The sequence below is a fragment of the Elaeis guineensis genome, chromosome 4 (genome assembly GCF_000442705.2).
Source record: "Elaeis guineensis isolate ETL-2024a chromosome 4, EG11, whole genome shotgun sequence".
Taxonomy (NCBI): Eukaryota; Viridiplantae; Streptophyta; class Magnoliopsida; order Arecales; family Arecaceae; genus Elaeis; species Elaeis guineensis.
The window spans coordinates 134,117,006-134,137,313 of NC_025996.2; the positions used below are offsets into that span (position 1 = coordinate 134,117,006).

Genomic DNA, 20,308 nt, shown 5'->3' on the forward strand with positions numbered 1-20,308 from the left:
ATTTTTGCTAAAGTTAACTCACAACATAGCGTACCAAAACATCAAATTAATCTCAAAAGATATATACGATCAATGCCCATTCGACCATACCCATCAAAATATGCCACATATTTATTACGATCGGATCTCAGCCTTTACCATGATGCCCTTTCTAATCAAAACAAAAGGCATGCATCCCTATTTATCTATCAACGAAACGATGATGATAAAATATGATTAAGGTTGAGCACAGATCAAATTCGATCAGATTGAAAAAAAAAATTACTGATTGAATCTAATTAAATTGACAAAAATTCAATCCGCTACCAACCATTTATCATGCATAAATCGTTTGAAACCGAAGTAAATGATTTACAATAAATTCGAATGGATTGTATCAATTTGAATTTCAATATTGATCCAATATTGATTTTAAATTCAATATTAACCCACTTAAACTTATTTACTTTTTTTTTATCAATTTAATACAAAAAAGATCTAAATCTTTAGAATACAATCTAAATGAAATATTGAAGTTTAAACGATACCGTCCAAAATAAAAATAAATTTATAAAATACTACATCAATTATATTTAATTTTATATGAATTAAAAATATAAGAACCGAATCTGACCGTAAATAATCAATTTTTTATAAATTTCAACTCGATTCTATCCGATTTATACCTTTCAACCGATCGAAACTGATGTTTATTGAATCGAATTGGATGAATTTTTTCAGATTTTGATTATTTGCTCAACCCTAAATGCGATAACCAATCCATGATTCCACCTCAACCAATCCGGGAGCCGCATCCATCTTTTTACATTATTTTAGAGGCATTCATGGGCTTGGCTTTTAATCTCCTGGAATCTTGATCTCGACCGGCCGGACCACGTATATTGAATCACATACTTTAAAACTGGATATATATGATACAAATGTAAAGCGTGTCTAGATATTCAAATTCAAGCCAAGTGACCGTTGAGCAAAGAAACTACTCAAGAGACTATCAGCATAAGATACACATCAATCAACCATGGCAGTTATAAATTTCTAAATGATATCTGTGAGGGAACCATGTAGGACAGCTTTTATATGATTTCTCTGTTCACCTGGGAGCCTTTTGACTCTTATCATTATACCATAATTAAGCCAACAATATGATTTCAGTTACACATGATAAAAAAGAGATTGCATGTGGAATTATGACCAACATCAACACTAATGGCCAATATCCTTTAAACATAGCATCCAGGGAGTTAGTGATGCTCCCATGTGCATGAGGCAGAGGACCAATGCTGTACTCTGAGAGGAAAGAGAAAAAAGAAAAAAAAAAAAAAAAAAAAAAACCTATATGATCATGCATGCAGACGGGCACTCGTGCTTTCTGCATCGAACCCTATTTTCTTAATCTATTCGGCATTCAACCTAATCTATCCATGTGAGACCCATCACTTTTGCCACAAAGCTGTAACGGTCAGCAGCTTCATCAATCTACCGTAAGAAACACACAAAAAACAAAAGCATCAGTTAGAATATCATGCATGCTGATCAAGTTCCAAAATAGGGTAGAAATGCAGACCATTTTTTGAGTAGGACGGCCAGCTCCATGCCCAGCCTTGCACTCAATACGGGCGATTATTGGGTTTGTCTGTGGACTGTTCTCGACACTCGTACAGAGGACATATTGCATTGTCTGGGGACGATAAGTAAACCAGAAGTAGAGTTATTGCCAGGAAAAGATATAAGAATATGAAAGTAAGTTAAATAATCAGTGAAACAACATCGTTAAACCTCATGGGAAAAACTTAACATCATAAGTGCTGCATGGTTAACAAGTAATTATACAATCAAGATTTTGTATCCTGACAGGACTTGGGGTATCCTGACCATCCTGTCCTATTCCTATGAGAAAATGGGATCGAGAAGGATTCGGGACTCCGAAGCCCATATACATACATGGGGAGAGAAGAAGAAAAAGGAAAGAAGGAATAGAAGGAAAAATGAAGAAAAGAAAAAAGAAAAAAAAAAAAAAGATGATGAAAAATGAAAAAGAGAGGGAGAAGAAAAAGAAAGGAAAAGGAAAAGGAAAGGAAAGAAAAAAAGATTGAGGAAAAGAAAGAAAAAAACGAAAGAAAGGAAAGGAGGAGAAAAAAATGAAGGTTATCTACCGAAATGTATGACAAAGACTGTTGTCGGGATGGGGCAGAACAATAGGACTCCCGTTTTATGGAGAATCGGGATACCTTCACCCCACGGGATTTAAAACTTTGCATATAATACCATGATATGATCAAAGACACAAGATGGGACACAAACAAGTGCAAGCGTGCATGTAATAAGAAATGATGGCTGCTAAAGGAACTATTATGTGGAGATATCTTTAAGAATAAACTAGAATACTTTTCTGTCAATCATCTAATTTTAGGTACAAATGACATCAAATGGCATAGTGACAATGACCTTGCTTGATGTCGATCATGTTGAGCAAACATTTATTTGTTTATTAATAAACTTCCGTTGTTCTCCACAATTTATTCCTCAATGATATTATAATAAGATGAATCACACTTTTCTTTTTTTTTACCTATATAACATAACAAGTTGACCCATTTCTCTAAGGTTGCATGTGTATATCAAATCCAAATTTCAGTGAATACATGATTAACAAAGCCACACTACAGAAGTGCAGAGATATATAATTCTTGCTCCGCTACCCCTAAAATTTCAAAAATATTTATCCATGTCCATCATATTTGTGTCAATAAGTTATATATTATCTGAACAGAGGAACACATAACTTTCGACAGAAGCAAGATTTTTTAAAACCATTCCCTTTTATAAAACAATATACAGTAGTAGAGTTTTAATTGTGTTCTAGTCAAGATTTCAGGAGAATAATATGAACTATATTTATTAGGCTATTTTACCTAAATAATGCTAATTTTAAAAAAATACGAAAATAATTCTCTTTCCAAAATATTTACCAAAATACTGTCCAAAACAAAATCACCCTACGATAGGACGACTTTATGTGCTGATTCACCATAATTTACGTCATGTGGAAGGTGGAGTCGGCAACTAATAAGTCGCCCTAAAATAGAACGACTCTATAAGTCGCTCTATAACAGAGCGACTTTGTGCTTTTCCCAACCACAACCTCGGGATCCAACCATCCCTATCGCCTTCCCCACTCTGCTCCCCCGCCTCTCATCCTTCTCCTCTTGCCCTCCCTGTCTCAATCAAGGAGGCCTTAGTGGCTTCTCTCAATGGTCCGAAGGCGTGGGGACTCCTCCATGAGATAAGAAGAAGAATAGCGTTGATTATTAACGCCAACAGTGATGAGAAGGGGGGGAGGGAGGGGAGGATGAGAAAAGATTTCTTCCTTTGCCGCCGGCTTGGTAATGCAATGAGAAAAAATTTGTGTTTGGATAGATTGTGGGTGCTTGTGGTTGGAAAAAGCACAAAGTCGCTCTATCATAGAGCAACTCTATAAGTCGCTCTACGATAGGACGACTTATAGAGTCACTCTATTTTAGGACGATTTACTAATTGCTGACTTCACCTTTCACATGGCGTGAATGATAGTGAATCAGCACATAAAGTTACTCTATCATAGGACAACTTTATTTAGAGCAATATTTTGGTAAACATTTTGAAAAAAAGCATAATTTTTATAATTCTTTTTTAAAATAACATTATTTAGATAAAATTGCCATATTTATTATAAGATTCTTCTTCTTCAAGAATCAAGTATCCCTTGTTATTCATGTAAAAATATCAGCATTCTGTGTTTTTCATCTGTCTCTTCTCTTCTCTGTTTGTCTCCACTCACATCTCTCCTCCTTTGCTAGCACTCTTTCTTCTTCTTAACCCTTTATTCCTCCTAGATACCCCAACCAGATGTACGACAGAATTTTATCAAGTTCTACTTCATAATTCAGCTTAGTATATACACAAATGTTGTCCAATTTTAGAATCAAGCTCAACAAAATCCACAGATCTCTCAAATCCTGTAAACTCCTGAGTAATAATAAAACCTTCTAAAGGATTGATGGTTTAGATAAATCATACTTTCCATGAACTCTAAATGGTTTGAGGCTTTGAGCAAAAACAGGATGGCATAATCAACTGTGGGGTCAAATTTTTAAAGCTGGAACCTTGGTACTTTGGGAGCCACTTTTTCTCAGCACCTCTCTCTCTCATACATATGTATGTGCATGTGTGTGAGTTCCACTTTCATGCTGCCACACAGAAATATGCTGCCACTTTCATGCATGTGTGTGATGTTTCTCCAATTCAACAATGGATTATATTAATCTAACTCATGCTAAAAGCATCAACCAACTCTTGACATTCTGCCCATCCAAAGCATTAATATCAGAAGGTTTCACAACTTTTACATAAAGGTAATGTGAAACGTCATAGAACATACCAAGTACCAAATCATAATCTTGCCCTCATAGAATTAGCAAATCTAGGGTCACAGCCACATTAAACTGTAGCATTCCAATCAAAACGGTCCCATTTGCATATAAAGTGAGCCATAATCTTCAGTAAGGGGAAGCAATACAGGTCTGTACCATACTATTAGTTTGAATCCAGATTCCATCTATGAATCAAATTCGATGATAACTTAGGAGCAAACGTATCTGCTATTTGCCGAAGATCTTAAGAAAATGATAATGGAGTAATGCTGTTTAAAAAGGTCAATAAAATCCCTTTCAACACACTAAAGTGAAATTAAACTCAGCAGTTGAGAGTTGGGACTGGTTAAGCATAAAGGACTTCACTAAATTAAAACATAAATAATGTATTCATTACCGTTCCACACAGCAAAGATAATTGTTTAAGTTGGTGCTCCAGAACTAATCTAACAGTTATACCAAAGATAGCAAACTTCTGGGCATGATGTATGATACAAACTGGTCAAGTATGGATTCATCATTTTATAAAAAATTTGCAGAAAGACAAACATGGATGTTATCAGTGCCTTCGGATATAAATACTGAATCTGGCAATCAATTAATTTTGAGAAAATTGACCTCTATAACAAATCACATCCTAAAGAACAGTACAATACTTTTATAGTTTATTGAATACAATCTCCAGTATTTTACAGCTTCAGTTTACAACATGAAATGTGTACCCAAGGTTAAAAAAATAAACAATATGTGGAGGCTGAACATTGTAAATATATGCAAACTGAGATATGCAAATATAGAGAAATTTTATTTTCATATATTATAAATATTAGGAACTTACTGCCAGTAACTTCAATGAATGTAATGGGACAACACGATCATCATGATCAGCTGTCAATAACATGGTTGACGGGTACTGGCAAGCTTGATTGGCACTTTTTTCCCATGGTCTTTTCACATTGTGAAGTGGTGAGTACCTGTACAAAGACAAAACATGCATAAATTTGACATGCAGTAAAGACCCAAAATTTCCAATACAATATGAGAAAGGAATGGTAGAATGATAAACGAATCTAGCCAGTGCACACAGTAAATATGCCTTCAAAGACTCCTTTTGTTCCAACATTCATTGTGTCCATTGGTAGATGTTCGTTCCAATTGTATAAAAACTGAAAACCTTCCTACTATGACGAACATTGGTGGAGAATCTATGTGCAGACCTTTCTTATTATTGTAATCTAATATTTGGAAAGGAAGTGTTTATGCTTCACTATAACAGTCTGAACATTTTTGGTTCCAGGTGCAATTGTCAAACTAGTAAAGCTGACTCACATCAATCATATAAATACAAGCGTCAATTGCATTGATGGAAAAGATAAAATGTGCAAGATTCTTATTTTACCATGTCATGAAGTACAAGAATGAGTTATAGACTTCAATAGTAGGAGGAAAGACCTAAATAACATCAATACATATTGTAAGAAATGGCTTGGAAAACTTACAATATCACCAGAGATAGCACTTAACTATAAATAATGGAAATAAGGATTCCCAAGCCTAGCCCAGATAGCTGGGATATGGCATAATAATTATAATTATCTCTGCAATTATGAGGTGTCCATGTTTCCTAGCATGAAAAAATGCTATAACTTCAATAACCCACAATAAGAAGCACCCTGGTAACACCAATGGGTGCAATGTCATGAAGGTTAACAAATTCTGTGCCCGGAAGATTGCTAAATAATAAAATGAATGTAGAAACCAATGAAAAAACAAAATTCATCACCATTCAATAAAATGAATGAATAGCAATGTGCATTTACATACTTGATAAGCCACTGGAATTCTTCCTCTTTGTCTGAAGACCCATAATCAGTGGTCCATGCATGACCTACATGACAAAAACATATACATGCATCAGGAAGACCAGACCGGGAAATAGCAACTAAAGTATACTCCTAGCTGCAACTGATAAAGAAGCCTAACCTATAGTGAACTTATGGAATCGAAGCATGTCCATGACACCGACATGAGCTAGAGCACATCCAAAGAGATCAGGTCTCTGCCATCACATTTTCAAATTTAGATGCTTTAAAAAATAACTAAATTAGATGATGTGATTTATTTGTAGATAAGCACTTTAAAGCATATTCAAGCAACTGGAACTAAATATGAAGCATATGAGAACAAAGTAAGTACTTGTTAATAAGGGGCCTTACCTGATTTATGCAAGCTGCAACTAGAAGTCCACCATTGCTTCCACCTTCAATACATAGCCGTTTAGACTTGGTATAACCAGTAGAAATAAGAAATTCAGCACAAGCAATAAAATCATCAAAACAATTTTGTTTCTTTGAAAGGGATCCAGCTTTATGCCATTCTTCTCCATATTCTCCACCACCACGGATATTTGCAATGCAGAATACAAAACCTAAGTTCCTTGATAGAATAATACGGCTCACACTGAATGAAGGTGTGAGGTTAATGTTAAAGCCTCCATAACCATATAATAAAGCTGGATGTGATCCATCGAGCTCAATATTCTTCTTTGACACAATGAACATAGGTATCTTGGTTCCATCCTTGCTAGAAACAAAAACCTAAGAGACAAAATTACAGAAGGAAAAATATCAAAAAAAAGGATCACTGTGCAAGCAATAAAATCCTGCCTCTTTCATAGACCACTATTAAAAAGGGAGAAAAGGCAACAACAATAAGTAAAACTTTTCTTGAGCCAACATTAGTAATCGAACTTCTACTGGAATTTGTGGAACAAAAGGTAATCAGATATTTAAACTTCTCTAATGCAAAGAAAAGCATTGTTGAATTTTTGGATTCAAAACATAAGTACGAACCTAAGCACTTTCACATCTTTTACACTAATTAGCACGATGCAAGATTAGAAAGAACTGACATGAACTTTTACCTGATTAACCTCGAAAACTGTTCGATCAAATCCAGGAACAGAAATTTCTCGAAATATCTTCATTTCCGGAACTTCAGTTGTTAAGTTACACTTGTAAATAATACCTGGAGTAAGGAAGCTAGTAAAGGCAATAAAAACCTCACTGTCTTCACGTCTACCAGAAATCCCAAAGACGGTACCAATGTCTATGGGTAAGTGATGCAGCAACGTTCCTGTTTTCAAGTCCCTTATTTGCAACACATACTTAACATCACTTAGGTAACTCACCAAAAGCTGGTTACCATTGACAGCATTAGCTGATTCGAGCACATCCTTTTGGTCTTCTGGCAGAATGTCAGTCCATGAATTTGGCTCCCTAAGATCTACTCGGACTAATTTATTTCTAGGAGCTCCTTTATTTGTCAAAAAAGTAAATTCACTGTCATCATTTGCAACAGCTTCATAACGTGCTTCAAAATTGTCAACAAGCTTGATGAAGGGAAGCATTTCAGTACTCCCTTTCAAACCTTCAAGCCCACAAGGAAGCGAGGACAAAGCGCAGTAATATAGTTTGTTAACAGGGTCACAGCCTTCATCAATGTATAAAAGAACATACTGGAGATAACAAAAAACATTATTAGCCAAAGAAAATTCATGTCTAAATGGAGAACAAACAAAATTCAATTTACTTCAGGCAAAATCCACAACAATGAAGCATTACTAAGCACCAAAATAGCAATCTCATGCTCTATTAGGGTCTAACGAGAGTAGAAAGACTTTGTTTGCATGCAAACTATACTCACACAAACTGCTCTAATAAGCTCAAGGCAATTAATGTGATGTAAAGAACAACGTGGACTTGACTTGGGTTTTCCTATATCAGTTTTATTTTTAGTAGTAGTTGGTGTTGGCACATGGCCTTAAAGCAATCTGATTGTATTGAATCTACTATTTGAGATGTTTTATAGATCTTTATTTACACACTCATATCACTGTCAAGTATTTTCAGAGATCAACTTCAAAGCCACAGAGAGAGAGAGAGAGAGAGAGAGAGAGAGAGAGAGAGAGAGAGAGACCAGGGTCAATATCAATCAAATATTGAAGCGCTCGACTTAGAACTAATCAGGAGGTAGATTTTTCTGGATGCTTAAAACTTGTTGATCGCTATGGTTGACATTGAGCATCGTGTTAGACATTGTATAATAAGATCAGTGTGGTTGTTCCTCAAATTATCAAAATTAAGAACCTGCATCAACACATGAATTTGTTTTACATTAAACTGAAACATCAATAATCCATCTATGTAGCTATTTGAGATGAGGATGAATGTCGAGCAGCTAATCCCCTGACACCAAAGGTTGGTGATGTTGGGGCCAACCTCTATAATGTGCATATAATAAGCTCCGCAGTAAGCTAGCTGAGTTGCTGACTCTAATTACTGGTGAAGGTAGGTTGTTCAACAAGGAAGCCACCTATTTGCATTCATCCCATTTGAGACAAACACATAATGAGACACTTAACTCCTGAAATAAGATCAGGCGATCATTGGGGTGGGACTTGAAAAAGATGGAGGTACAGAAAGGATGCTATCAAAATATACATTATGCTGTTATGATGTTCGGAAATAGCATGATTCTTTTAATTTTTTTTAATTACTTGGAGATATAATGAAATGTGTATATCACTATCCGAGTCTCATCTATTAATCAGATAAGTAATAATTGCATACATCCAAATCAAGACCCAAGATCGAGTTAGATTTGGCTTCAATCTTGTAGAATTGGAGCAACCTAATCAGGCTTGAGTCGATCAAAAGGATCTTGACAAAAAAATAGCTTACCCAACCCCAAAAGTTAATGGGTCATTTTTTACTCTATAATAGAGATCTGACATGATCTAACGCAAACATGCTAGGCAACATTCCAACAATTCAAGGACTCACAAACATTTTTTAGAAATGCTTTGTCATTGTGCATCCACATTCACTGATCATCCTTACTTTCTTGTTTACTGTAGTACTTTCATTTCTTCCATGAACTTCATTTATTTCTAGCACTTCATACTACGTAGAAGCGTATGCAAATGAAAATGGGAGTGCATTTTCAGGACATTCTTTATTTTGGAAATAAAAGTTTGTCTTTCAAGTATCCTTCTTACTAAGCACATGCCTATTTTTCTCGTATGTACTATATTTGTTTATAATTCTTATAGCGATGTATTGGATTATGATATACGTGCAGAAATACAATTATGATGCTCTTTATTATAGTGTAACAAAGTCTCCATGTGTGGCAAAAAATACAAGTGTGGTGAAGCATATATCTGTCACACAACCTTCATCACAATTACAACCCCTTATTTTAATATGCACTCATTAATTCCTCTTTGTTATATTACATTATATATTATACATATAACAAAAAGTAATAGCAAAGATATTAACCACTCCATGCAACGGCATTCTAGATTTTTTTTGCATTACTTGATAAAAGTTAGTGTAACAAGCCAACTTTTTTTTGATAGAAGAGGTAATGGTCTATGCAGCAGGGCATCCCTTCCGCAAATCCCTTAACCTTTGAAGGCAGGATATGAGCATAATTCTCTCAAGAGATGATTTGATATTTAGGTGTATTTTGAAAGACACAAATTCCTTCTCACAAGTGACCAACTGCATACCCCTCCTTAGTATTCACCATCCTCTATACATAAATCCATCTTTGGTGCATATATTCTTTTGTTTTTGGATCATGTTCTCTCTTTGAAAGATAGAGAAACCTAAAGTACCACTTATGATATAAAACCTTTTAAAGTGAGATCAGGGACATGTATGCATCCTCTCATGTACATATGCCTAAAGTTGGTGTCCGCAAGCATTTCAACAAAGATTGGCTAAACATAATTAAACATTTAGTAGTGGGCTAGAAAACTGTTAAGCCACAATTCTAGATCAAGATAGGCATCTAAGTTAGCTTTTAAATTGATTCATGCCACATGCCCCATCACTCTACAAGGATATCATACATCAGTAGTGATCTTGGCATACATCAATGGCCATGAAGATGTCAAAAACTTTGGTAAAAAATAAAAAGAATTATAAGAGAAGAGAGTAGTACAATTCATTTGTATTTATAAACAAGCATAGACAAGATAAAACCACATTAAAGGCCAAAAAGCCACTAATTTTTTATAGAGAAGAGAGAAAAGAAAGAAAATGATCCTCTCCCTCCATATCTAATGTTGCATGGGTAGGGACATGAAAACCGGTCCGGTCACATGTCCATGCATCTGGCTTGGCTTTTTATTTATTTATTTTTTTTTTGGGGGGGGAGGGGGAGGGGGATGGATGGATAAATGGAAAAGATAATTGTAACTAACACACACAGCTCACACATGGATACTCAAATGTTGTAAAAAATAAAAGTACTAAAAGGTTTTATTTTTTAGTGCTTCCAATATACATGTTTCTCATCCAAACTTTCCAAATAGCGTAAATATTTGAGAAAAATAGCATTTAATAAAGTTATTTTAATACCTAGATATTGACCAATCTCTAAAAGGAACAAAAGTTCAGTTTTAGTGTTATTAGAAAATAGTTAACTCATTATTGGAAGAGTCAAACTCTATACCTATTTCAAAAATCCTTTCAAGAATCTGAATGTCTAACGAATTCTGATTCAGATCATGTATCTAGCACCTATTCTAGAAACTAGACAGAAGTGTCTAGGTAACACAGTCTAAATGATCGCATAAGTCGTCCAATCACTCCTCCTTTTCATCCCCTTTTTAAATTCCCCTTCTCATGTCTCTCCAAGTCAATCTCTAAAACACTAATTCAGAAGAAGAGATAGAATATCTTCCTTCTCATCTTTAGTATCACTATCTAGTTCAGACACCATTATCATATTCTTATTCTAGATCCCCATTAATTGCAAGGTTTAAGGTTAAAGAGACTTTTTCCCCCATTTCTCTCCTTTAAAATTTGGCCTAAACACCCATTCATCTTAAACATAGTGAATTATTCCCTTTACACCTTAAGTACCAAACTTAATTACTCAGCTAAAATTCGAATGACCCTGTCATATCCACTATCCAAATATGCCCTGCCATACAAATATAATTATATAGCCATAGTTGTCTGTTTTCATCACCATACAATATTAGCATTAGAAAAGCAGCCTGACAAATGACTCAGATTAAATTACAATAGTTCATATATTGATGTTAAAAATAAAAGAAACAGAAACATTTGATTGGTCAGCTATATCAGCCACATGCCTCAAAAAGCAAGCTAGTTATGAGCTAGACATGATTTGAAATCGAAGAATACCATACAAGTAGCTTCGTAATGCATATTCAAATCATGCTGAACTTAAACAGCAAAGTTAATAAAAAGTAAATATGACCAGACTGGCAGCAAACAGAAGGTGCATCAATGCCCTGATCCTCCTATGTTCTCATACATTACTAAATGAGACAGCATTTTTTTATATGTAGATGATGAGAGAGTTGTTGCAAAGTTCTACACTATATAAGAACCAGAAAATAAAACTATACTTTTAAAAATATATAAACTAAGTTTAACTAAAAAAAATTCATTAATGAGGCAGCAACTTACCTTCCCATCTTCGGTGACACCGGCCCCAAATGTATACTTTGGGTGCTCAGGATCTTTCCAACACAATATATCCTCTGACTGATCCGTACCCAAGAAATGGTAGTAAACCTGGTGATTCAGATTAATATTTGTCTCAGTCCCAGCATCCAATTCACCATCTTCCCTATGGACAATCATGAGTCAATACCATTAAGACAAAAACCACAAAACACCTTCCTTTTTGCAAATATCGATGGGTCGATACTATTAATTCGACAAAGTCCCACTTACTTGGGTGCTGGATATCGGCTATAGAAGAACCCCTTTGCATCATTGGTCCAGCTAACTGAAGAGAACTTGACCTGCATCCATCAAAAATTCCCATCATAAGTTCAAAATAAAAGAAAACAGCTTCAAAGTTCTTCGCTCACCCATGATATCGTGTCTGGTTCAGGTTTCTTATCATCAACCCGCATGACTTTGATTGTCACCCAATCACTGCCACTCGCACTAAGCCCATAGGCTAAATACTTGCCATCCTTGCTGACAGAAGAAATACTAAGAGCCACCGTCCCATCCTCACTGAGACCATTGGGATCCAACAAGACCTCTGCCTCCGCATCCAAATCATTCTACAACAGAACCAGCAATACCAAATCATCAAAAACACATAAAACCATCTCCAAAACATAAACAAGGTGACACCTTCCCCAGCCGAGTCATTCTAAAAATAATAGAAATCCATGACACTAAAACATTAAAAACCACGCAGAAACATCCTCAAAATCTGATCTTCATGGAGTTTTCCCTATCCAAATCATTCCATGACGGAAACCCGAAATCCCAAATCATCAGAGGAAGACAAATAAACGCGCTTAAAATCCGAACTTGGAGAAAGTTTTGCCACCACCTGAACGTAGAGGACGCTCTGGGCCTGGAGACCGGTGTTGTGGAAAAAGAAATACTTGCCCCCACGCTTGAACGGGGTATCATAACGCGGGTGGTCGAACAGCGTCGTGATTTGCCGTCGGAGCCGCTCGCGCTCGCCGCACTCCGCAAGAACGGAGTCCGTCAGCGCAACCTGCTTCTCTACAAACTGCTTCACCTCCTCTGCATCCGGATCCTCCAACCTGCGCCCGAAACCCAATAAAAAAGGGATCTTTTGTCAGATAAGAAGGGAGTATAAGAAGCGAATCGGATCCGGACGGGGATCTCACCATCGATACGGGTCGGGGACGCGGACGCCGAAGTAGTCGTCGACGACGGACTCGTCGCGGCGGGCCGGGGGGTAGCCGAGGGGCGGGAGGGCGTCGGCGGAGGCGGAGAGGGAGCCCATGATAGGAATATCGGCGGCGCGGGCAGGGTCTTGGGAGGTTTGGGAACAGAAGAGGCGAATGCGCGGTCTTCGTGGGGTCAAAAAGAGGCAGGTGGGGAGGCTGGGGAGGAGCACGTGAGGAAGGCGTGAGGTGGGAGGGAAGGGAAGGCGCGATTTAAGGCGGAGGAGAGGGGGGAGGATGTCGCGCGCGTGGAGGGCGAATGAGGACATGAAGAGCCCGGTCCGAAGGGGCGGTAGGGAGCAGCTGGGTTGGTGCTTCAAGAGATTGGCGGGGATGGTGTAAGGATGTCGCCATTATCCCGTAAGTATGTTGCCATCGTCTTGACCATGTGTTTTGATTGGGGTTCCGATTGTATCTTTAGCGTGGAAGCATGATTCCCCTTCTTCCACGGCATTAACCATCAGATTGTAACATATCCACTTTAAGATCAGTGCAGACCGATGAAAGAAAATATTAAAATAATTTAAAATTCGTGTAAGATGCGATCCAATGATTGACGTGAAAAAAAAAAAAACAACCATTCTTACGTACAAAACACACAACCCGAATCCTTTGATGGGTATGTTCATAAACAACAAATTCCAATTTGATGGGATAGAGAGATCCATCACATAGGAATACCGTATTGGGAATCTAGTAAAGAACATCAAAAATATCGAATCTCTTTTTCTACCATTAAAAAAAAAAAAATACCGAATATCTTTTAACTTTGACATTATAGGTGGATATTTGCTATACTAACCATCTCAAAAACGATGCACCACATCATCCGACTCTTTGCTCAGTGCAAATGGATGACATGATGGTTGTCCGCGATGATACCGAACTTTATTTATGGTGCAGGAGATCCGAATTCGAGAGTAAGAAAACTTTGGATCTTTTGATATTGGAACTGAGAGTTTACTACATCTAGAGGCTTTGTTGGTGCGCAGCGTCGCATCAATAGATTAATATTGCCAAATGGGTTAGGATGTGGCCTCCATTAGAAGGTTCGCATTAAGATATTGGTTTGTGGAGTAGGACAAATGGATTAGGAGTTGGCTTCCATTACCAGTCACACCAGGCTGGTGAGGTTTGTGGAGTAGGACGAATGCCGAAACTACAGGCCATCCTTTCCTCTGCAAGATATTGGCAGCATGGATTCTATTATTGATAACGAGCCACATAAAGGCTTTGATCTTTTCGAGGAAGGACTTCCAAAGAGCTCATGGAATGGAGATAGAACACCTCCATTATTTGGAAATGGTAGAACAATTTTACAAAAAAAGTTTGATTTTTTTTTTGGTAAGTCAGAGTGAATAATTAATACGAGTATAGATACATATGTAGAAATTAGCAAATAAATATTCAAAATTAAGGTGGAAGATAGAATATTAAAAATTTGATATTTTTGTGATAGAGATGAAAATGGTATGGATATTTTCATCTAGATTTATTTTTGCATCTAAATCAATCTGGATATGGATAGAAATTTAAGGATCCGACTAATATCCACAACTGTATATATGTCTGTGAAAGAAAAATAGATATGGATATGGATAAACAACTATCCGATTCATATGCAAATATCCGAATCTATATATAATCATATATAATTTTATATAATACTTATTGATTTTTTAAAAATATATATAACTATATAAATATGTTATTAACTTAATTTATCATCTATTTAGTAATATTTTTGATTCTGTAGTTATAAAATTTAATTATCTAAGTAATATCTATAATTATATCCATACTTTCAATATCCGAATTATATCCGTATCCGTTTAAAACAAATATAAATATAAATTTTTGTATCCAAATAACATCCATATCCGTATTTGTATTCGTTAAACAAAATAAATATAGATATGGATATGATGGTATTCAATCTGTATTCGATTCAATTTTAGTCTTTATTTCAAGATGATTTATACTCGCATTTTGTTGACCTCACATCTGCAAGTAGAGCATTGAGCTTAAGAAGCTCCCCATAGTCATCTCCAAGTAATGGGTACAGCCCAATTGGAATAAGTGATATTTTCCTTAGCAACCTATAAATATAACTGAGGAAATTCTAACCTCTACACCATCATATCAGCCAGCTCCCAGAATCGAACATTCTCTAATTTAAAAGAAGCCCAAATCCGAAAGGCTGCAAGGTTGTGGTTGATGTCCTACCGGAAGGTAATGGGCCTGTCACGGATCCCCTACTTCTCAGACCTATTTTGCTTATCGAGTAATATGAGGTTTTGACAATTTTTTTTCTGTAGTTTATTTTTCTTGTTTCCAAATATGTCTGTGCCCATTTAGCAAATAGCAAGTAATTATGAATTCATATCATCTAGATTTTTAACTCCTAGACCTCCTTGGCTCTTGTTCCTACCGACAACATCTTAGTTAACTAAGCATTTGAAGCTCAAGGCATTTTCCTTGTGTATCCAAAGAAAGGTACCATCACTTTTGAATAAACCCATTTTGGTGACCTTAAAACAAGCATATGGTAACTTGGAAATGCTGAAAACATTGTGCAAACTATAGTTCCATGCCACAAGCCACTTCTTAATTTTCTCTAATAAAGACAGCCATTCTCTCCTACTAAAAAAAAGGTTATGCTCCAATATATCAGTCAATACGATAATAAAATATGGATTAATATAAGTTTCTTAGCATTTCATACTAGTTTTAAATTAATAAGTATTCAAATCAAGTTTTATAATATTAACTGATTTTTAATTTAAAATATATATGAGATTTCCGATATCTCAGATCCTATAATACTAAGGTAGTGGCAAATCTAGGCCTTCCTATTTGGCTCAGGCTTCGAGTGGGGCCAACAAAATTCAGAAATTTTCTTTTCTTTTTTCGTCCCAATGTCGCCATCCACGGAAGTGACCACTATTTCAAGTCTCAAGAGATATTATTTTATATATAATAAAAATATTTGTCCATAAATAAATAGTGCTGCTAATTAGATAATTTTATATATAACAAATCATGCAGAATCTAATCTTTTGGACATCATCAGCTGATCTTCCTAATTTAATAATATTTTACTTTTTGATTTCCTCATATATATTTTTTTTTGAGTAATATAAATCATCTGAGTTTCCCAAAAAAACAACAAAAAAAACCTTGCTGGATGTAGCCTAACCTTCCATCCACGGAGATTTGGTTGCTAGAATTGAAAGTTTGTTGGATGTTTGTGACTACATATATCTGATTTCTGTGGCTGACTTCTAAAGCTCATGTTTATTTATTGGTTTAATTAAGGAGATGACATATCCTGATTTCCAAATTGGAATTTTATGATCACATGACATTAGAACTAGTTGTGAAAAGGACTATAGTTGTCGAGTAGTAAAGATAGACCATACGCGAGTGTTTAATGGAGCACAGGTTATGATGCTAAGATGGAAGCATCATAGTAATCTCAGTGGCTAGAATAAGAATCTAAGAGAATCGTAGAAAGCATAAATAATTCCTATGGTAGATTATTATATTTTGAAAGTATACTTTAATTGAAGAAAGGAGAAGTATTTTTAGAAGGGATAGGAAAGAGAATAATATTTTTGAAATGATATTTAGCAGTATAATATTTTGTGTTGCCGCAATGCTCTGAGCCAAAGTGGAGTAGCTTGGTGGGCGAAGGTCCGAGGAGGAAGCTTGGTGGTTGGTGAAGATCCAAGGATAATGTGTCATTTCTGGGACTTGCAAGAAACATCTGATCATCGAAGATTCTCTAGTAGAGGACCTTCCGATGTTTAAGTCAACCCGAACTTTGAGAATAGTGAGAAAAAAATAATGATAAAAAAGTCGATCTAAGCTCAAAAAAACTTACCGAAGGGTCCTCTATCATCCCCTTTTATATAGGAGAGAAGATATATGTTACCTTAATTATCGATAACCGCTGTAGAGAATCATGGCCCACAATAAATTATGAGTAATAGGCGATTAATTGTATTAAGTGGTATGCTATATTTCATCGTATCCTTTTGAAGCTTTGTCAAAACCGTCTGATATTTAAGGGATGTAGGGCTGGCCTATGTTCTCCTTATAATGGCTCAACATCTAAAGAATTTTTTGAAATCATCAGCCTGAGTCCGACCAGATGATTAGGGGTAGCATGATGCAATCATCGATGATTGGTCATAGATTTTGTCCGAGGATAAAGTCTAATGGAGTCATCGGCTTCCTCTCGACTCCAAAGAACCCGAATTAGGGTTGCAGTGATAAGGGCTATCTCATAGGAGGAGCAAGACAGCTAGATGGTGTGCTCTACCAAGGTCTACCAAGCGACCTCGATGACTGGCCGATGAACATGTCCGAGGATGAGCCCCGAGGATAATGGTCGAGATGGTATGATCCGATAACACTTCCCTCCACTTTCAAGTTTGAGGTATTTGCCTCAGGTGAAGAAAGTAGTAATCTTCAGACTAGGTCCTTGGAATTTATCTGATCTGATGAATCCGAGTTGTTAGGGTTTTAAGGGAACCGTCACATCACTTCTTACTTTATGAAGCTGAATCGATGCATCATTTCACAAATCTTGATGCCGATTTGATGGGTCGCTCCGTAAATCACACCTTAATTATTAGCGATATTCGGTACTTCGCAGATCCCATCGCATTTATGAGGGATAGGTGGCTCGAGGAAGATCATTATTTCAGCTTCGAAAGATGAGAATCGATGGTTAACAGCTAGCCAATCGGAAGTCGTCGCATGTCTAATGTTGGTTGGTTCGACATAGTTTCACGTAGATCGGCCTATGTGGCTAGATTAGAAGGGTGGTGCAACGAAGAGTCGCCTGGTCTAGCGGCCCTGATCTAAGCCATGTGGCCGCAATCCTATGATTCGGGATTCCAATCTGGGCCATCAATGCATAATATAAATAGACCTGCTCTTCCCCCATTCTTATTCTCTTGGCTATCATTCTTTTGTGTCGCTCCTATACTTTATTTGTCGAAGGCTCTCTGCTGCTACCTATGTTACCATCTTCTCCAACACCGGCGGCAATTTTCTGGTCAAGCCCCTCCTCTCTTTTGGTTGGTTTTTATTTTCTTTGGTCATTTTTCTCTTTTCTAGTTTTTCAGTCGAGTCTTCTTTCATCAATTTTCTTTCATTCTAGCTCGTTTTGAAATGTCTTCTAGTACATATAGTAGGGGCAAAAGTCATTAAGGTAGCCAGGGTTCTCAGCTACCTCCTCCCCGATCTGGATCTGAGGATAGTTCTCAGACCATTACCAAGGCCACCTCCTCATCCGAGCGTCCCGATCCTGCATTGCACAAGTCAGGAAGTCTTGTATGGTAATTTGCGGACTTTTTTGGTCCCAAAAACAAGGAGTCATCCATCACCAAGGCCGACCTTAGGAGGTTTCAATCTTTATATTCTATTTCTTTCACTTTCTAGCTTGAAGTCCTAAGCTAGAAAGATCACATCTCTAATACTCTAGAGGGTCGAGTCATAATTTATGAGGAGACTCTTCGAGCTAGCCTTCATCTCTCCTTCCATCCTTTTGCTTCTAATGTTCTTGACTTTTTCAAAGTTCTTCCAACTCAGATCACTCCAAACTCTATTAGGTTGATCGTCATTTTCATTATCTTATGTGACTGGCTCGACATCCAACTTAAGGCTTCACTCTTTAGAGCATTGTTTACTCCGAAGCATCCTCATGAAAAAAGATGATGGTACTTCAGTCCTCACTATGGATGCAAGTTCATTATTGGTGTCCTCTCTTCTATCCAAAGCTAGAAAAGTCATTTCCTTTTTGTTTTATTAGATCAGTCTTGAGATTTTAGCTGGATCTGGGATGATCCTCAGCTCTCTCCGAACAAGGAGAAGTCGGTCTTTCCTGAAGACAAGGAGGACTATAGTAAGTTGCTCAATGTCAAGATGCTGAAGCTAAGTGACCTTATGACCGAGCAAATATTTTACAATGTCGGCCTTAGTCTAGCTCTTTCTTAAGATAAGATTGAGTTTTTTACTTTATTGATTACTTGATCTTATTTGACTTTTTGTGCTAACTTTTTATCTTTGGTCATGAGGCCAACTCTCAACTCGCCTAAAACGGCCATATAGAAGAAAAGGATGACTATTTTCAAGAAGTCTTCAACAAAGAAGAAGTCAAGATCGACGGCTTCGACTCCCACTCCTCCAGCTTCATCAGCCCTTTTGACACCACCAACTTTATGATCGATGGGGAACTCAGGTGTCGATCTCATCAAAGTTGATGATGTCCTGAAAGTTGTCATCGTGCTATCGTTGAGGGCAACTCTTCCAGCTACCCTAGAGTCGGTCCAAGCTCCGACTCCACCCCGTGTTTGTCGAACCCCATTGCCAACAAGGTCAAGATCACTTCTCTTTCCCCCATCATGCCATCTATAACAACCCGACATGAAGTGGGGCCTTCCTTGTCTAGATCTAAGGAAGATTTTATAACCTTCAATAAGGGGGTTCGAAGGGATGACTCGGCCTTCTAAAACCAATAGCTTACGCAAGAGCTACTGAGGATGCTGCTGCTACTATCGGACTGGTTCGAGACCAAGTCCTGACCACAGGACAAAGCTTTATCTACTTATTCAATAACCTTTTTTTGGGTAAGCTCTTTACTTAGATTCTTCTTTCCAGTACTTGTAAGATTTCTGACTTCAATCTTTCTTCGCAAGTGATTCATGACATTGCCTACCTTGATAAAGGACTCATCGGCTTCAACCTCATCAAGCAGAAGCTTGAGGAGGATCTCTGTGACATCAAGGCCCAGAAGAAGGCCACGGAGGAGGCCAAGACGAAGGCCAAGGAGGGTGAAGCACGGGAGAAGTCCAACCTCTTGGCTGCACATGAGACAATTGGGGGCTCGAGGGCTACTTGGCAATGGAGCACGGCATTGCTGATGCTCGACAACAGTAAATCACTGAGCTGGAGAAGAGCTCAGAGCTCGGTGACATGGCGATCCAAGCTGCTGAGGAGAAAATCAAATTGATGGAAGCTCGGGCAGAGGCCGAGAAAAGGAAGGTGACCACCAAGGCCAAGATGAAGGTGATTGCTGAGGCTAAGATGAAGGCAATTGATGAGTTTCGGACTT

General features: G+C 37.1%; 1 protein-coding gene across 1 annotated transcript; it reads right to left on the bottom strand.

Moving 5' to 3' along the window:
- Positions 1 to 1,159: 1,159 nt before the first annotated feature.
- Positions 1,160 to 13,466, bottom strand: LOC105042585 (uncharacterized). The gene is made up of 12 exons (XM_010919871.4): positions 13,123 to 13,466; positions 12,816 to 13,035; positions 12,337 to 12,537; positions 12,197 to 12,267; positions 11,927 to 12,089; positions 7,333 to 7,926; positions 6,626 to 7,006; positions 6,393 to 6,468; positions 6,234 to 6,297; positions 5,248 to 5,383; positions 1,565 to 1,678; positions 1,160 to 1,476 (listed from the first exon to the last, which is right to left on the bottom strand). The coding sequence occupies exons 1-12, from the start codon at positions 13,449 to 13,451 to the stop codon at positions 1,411 to 1,413; spliced, it is 2,415 nt and encodes an 804-aa protein (XP_010918173.1). The 5' UTR covers positions 13,452 to 13,466; the 3' UTR covers positions 1,160 to 1,410.
- Positions 13,467 to 20,308: the final 6,842 nt, after the last annotated feature.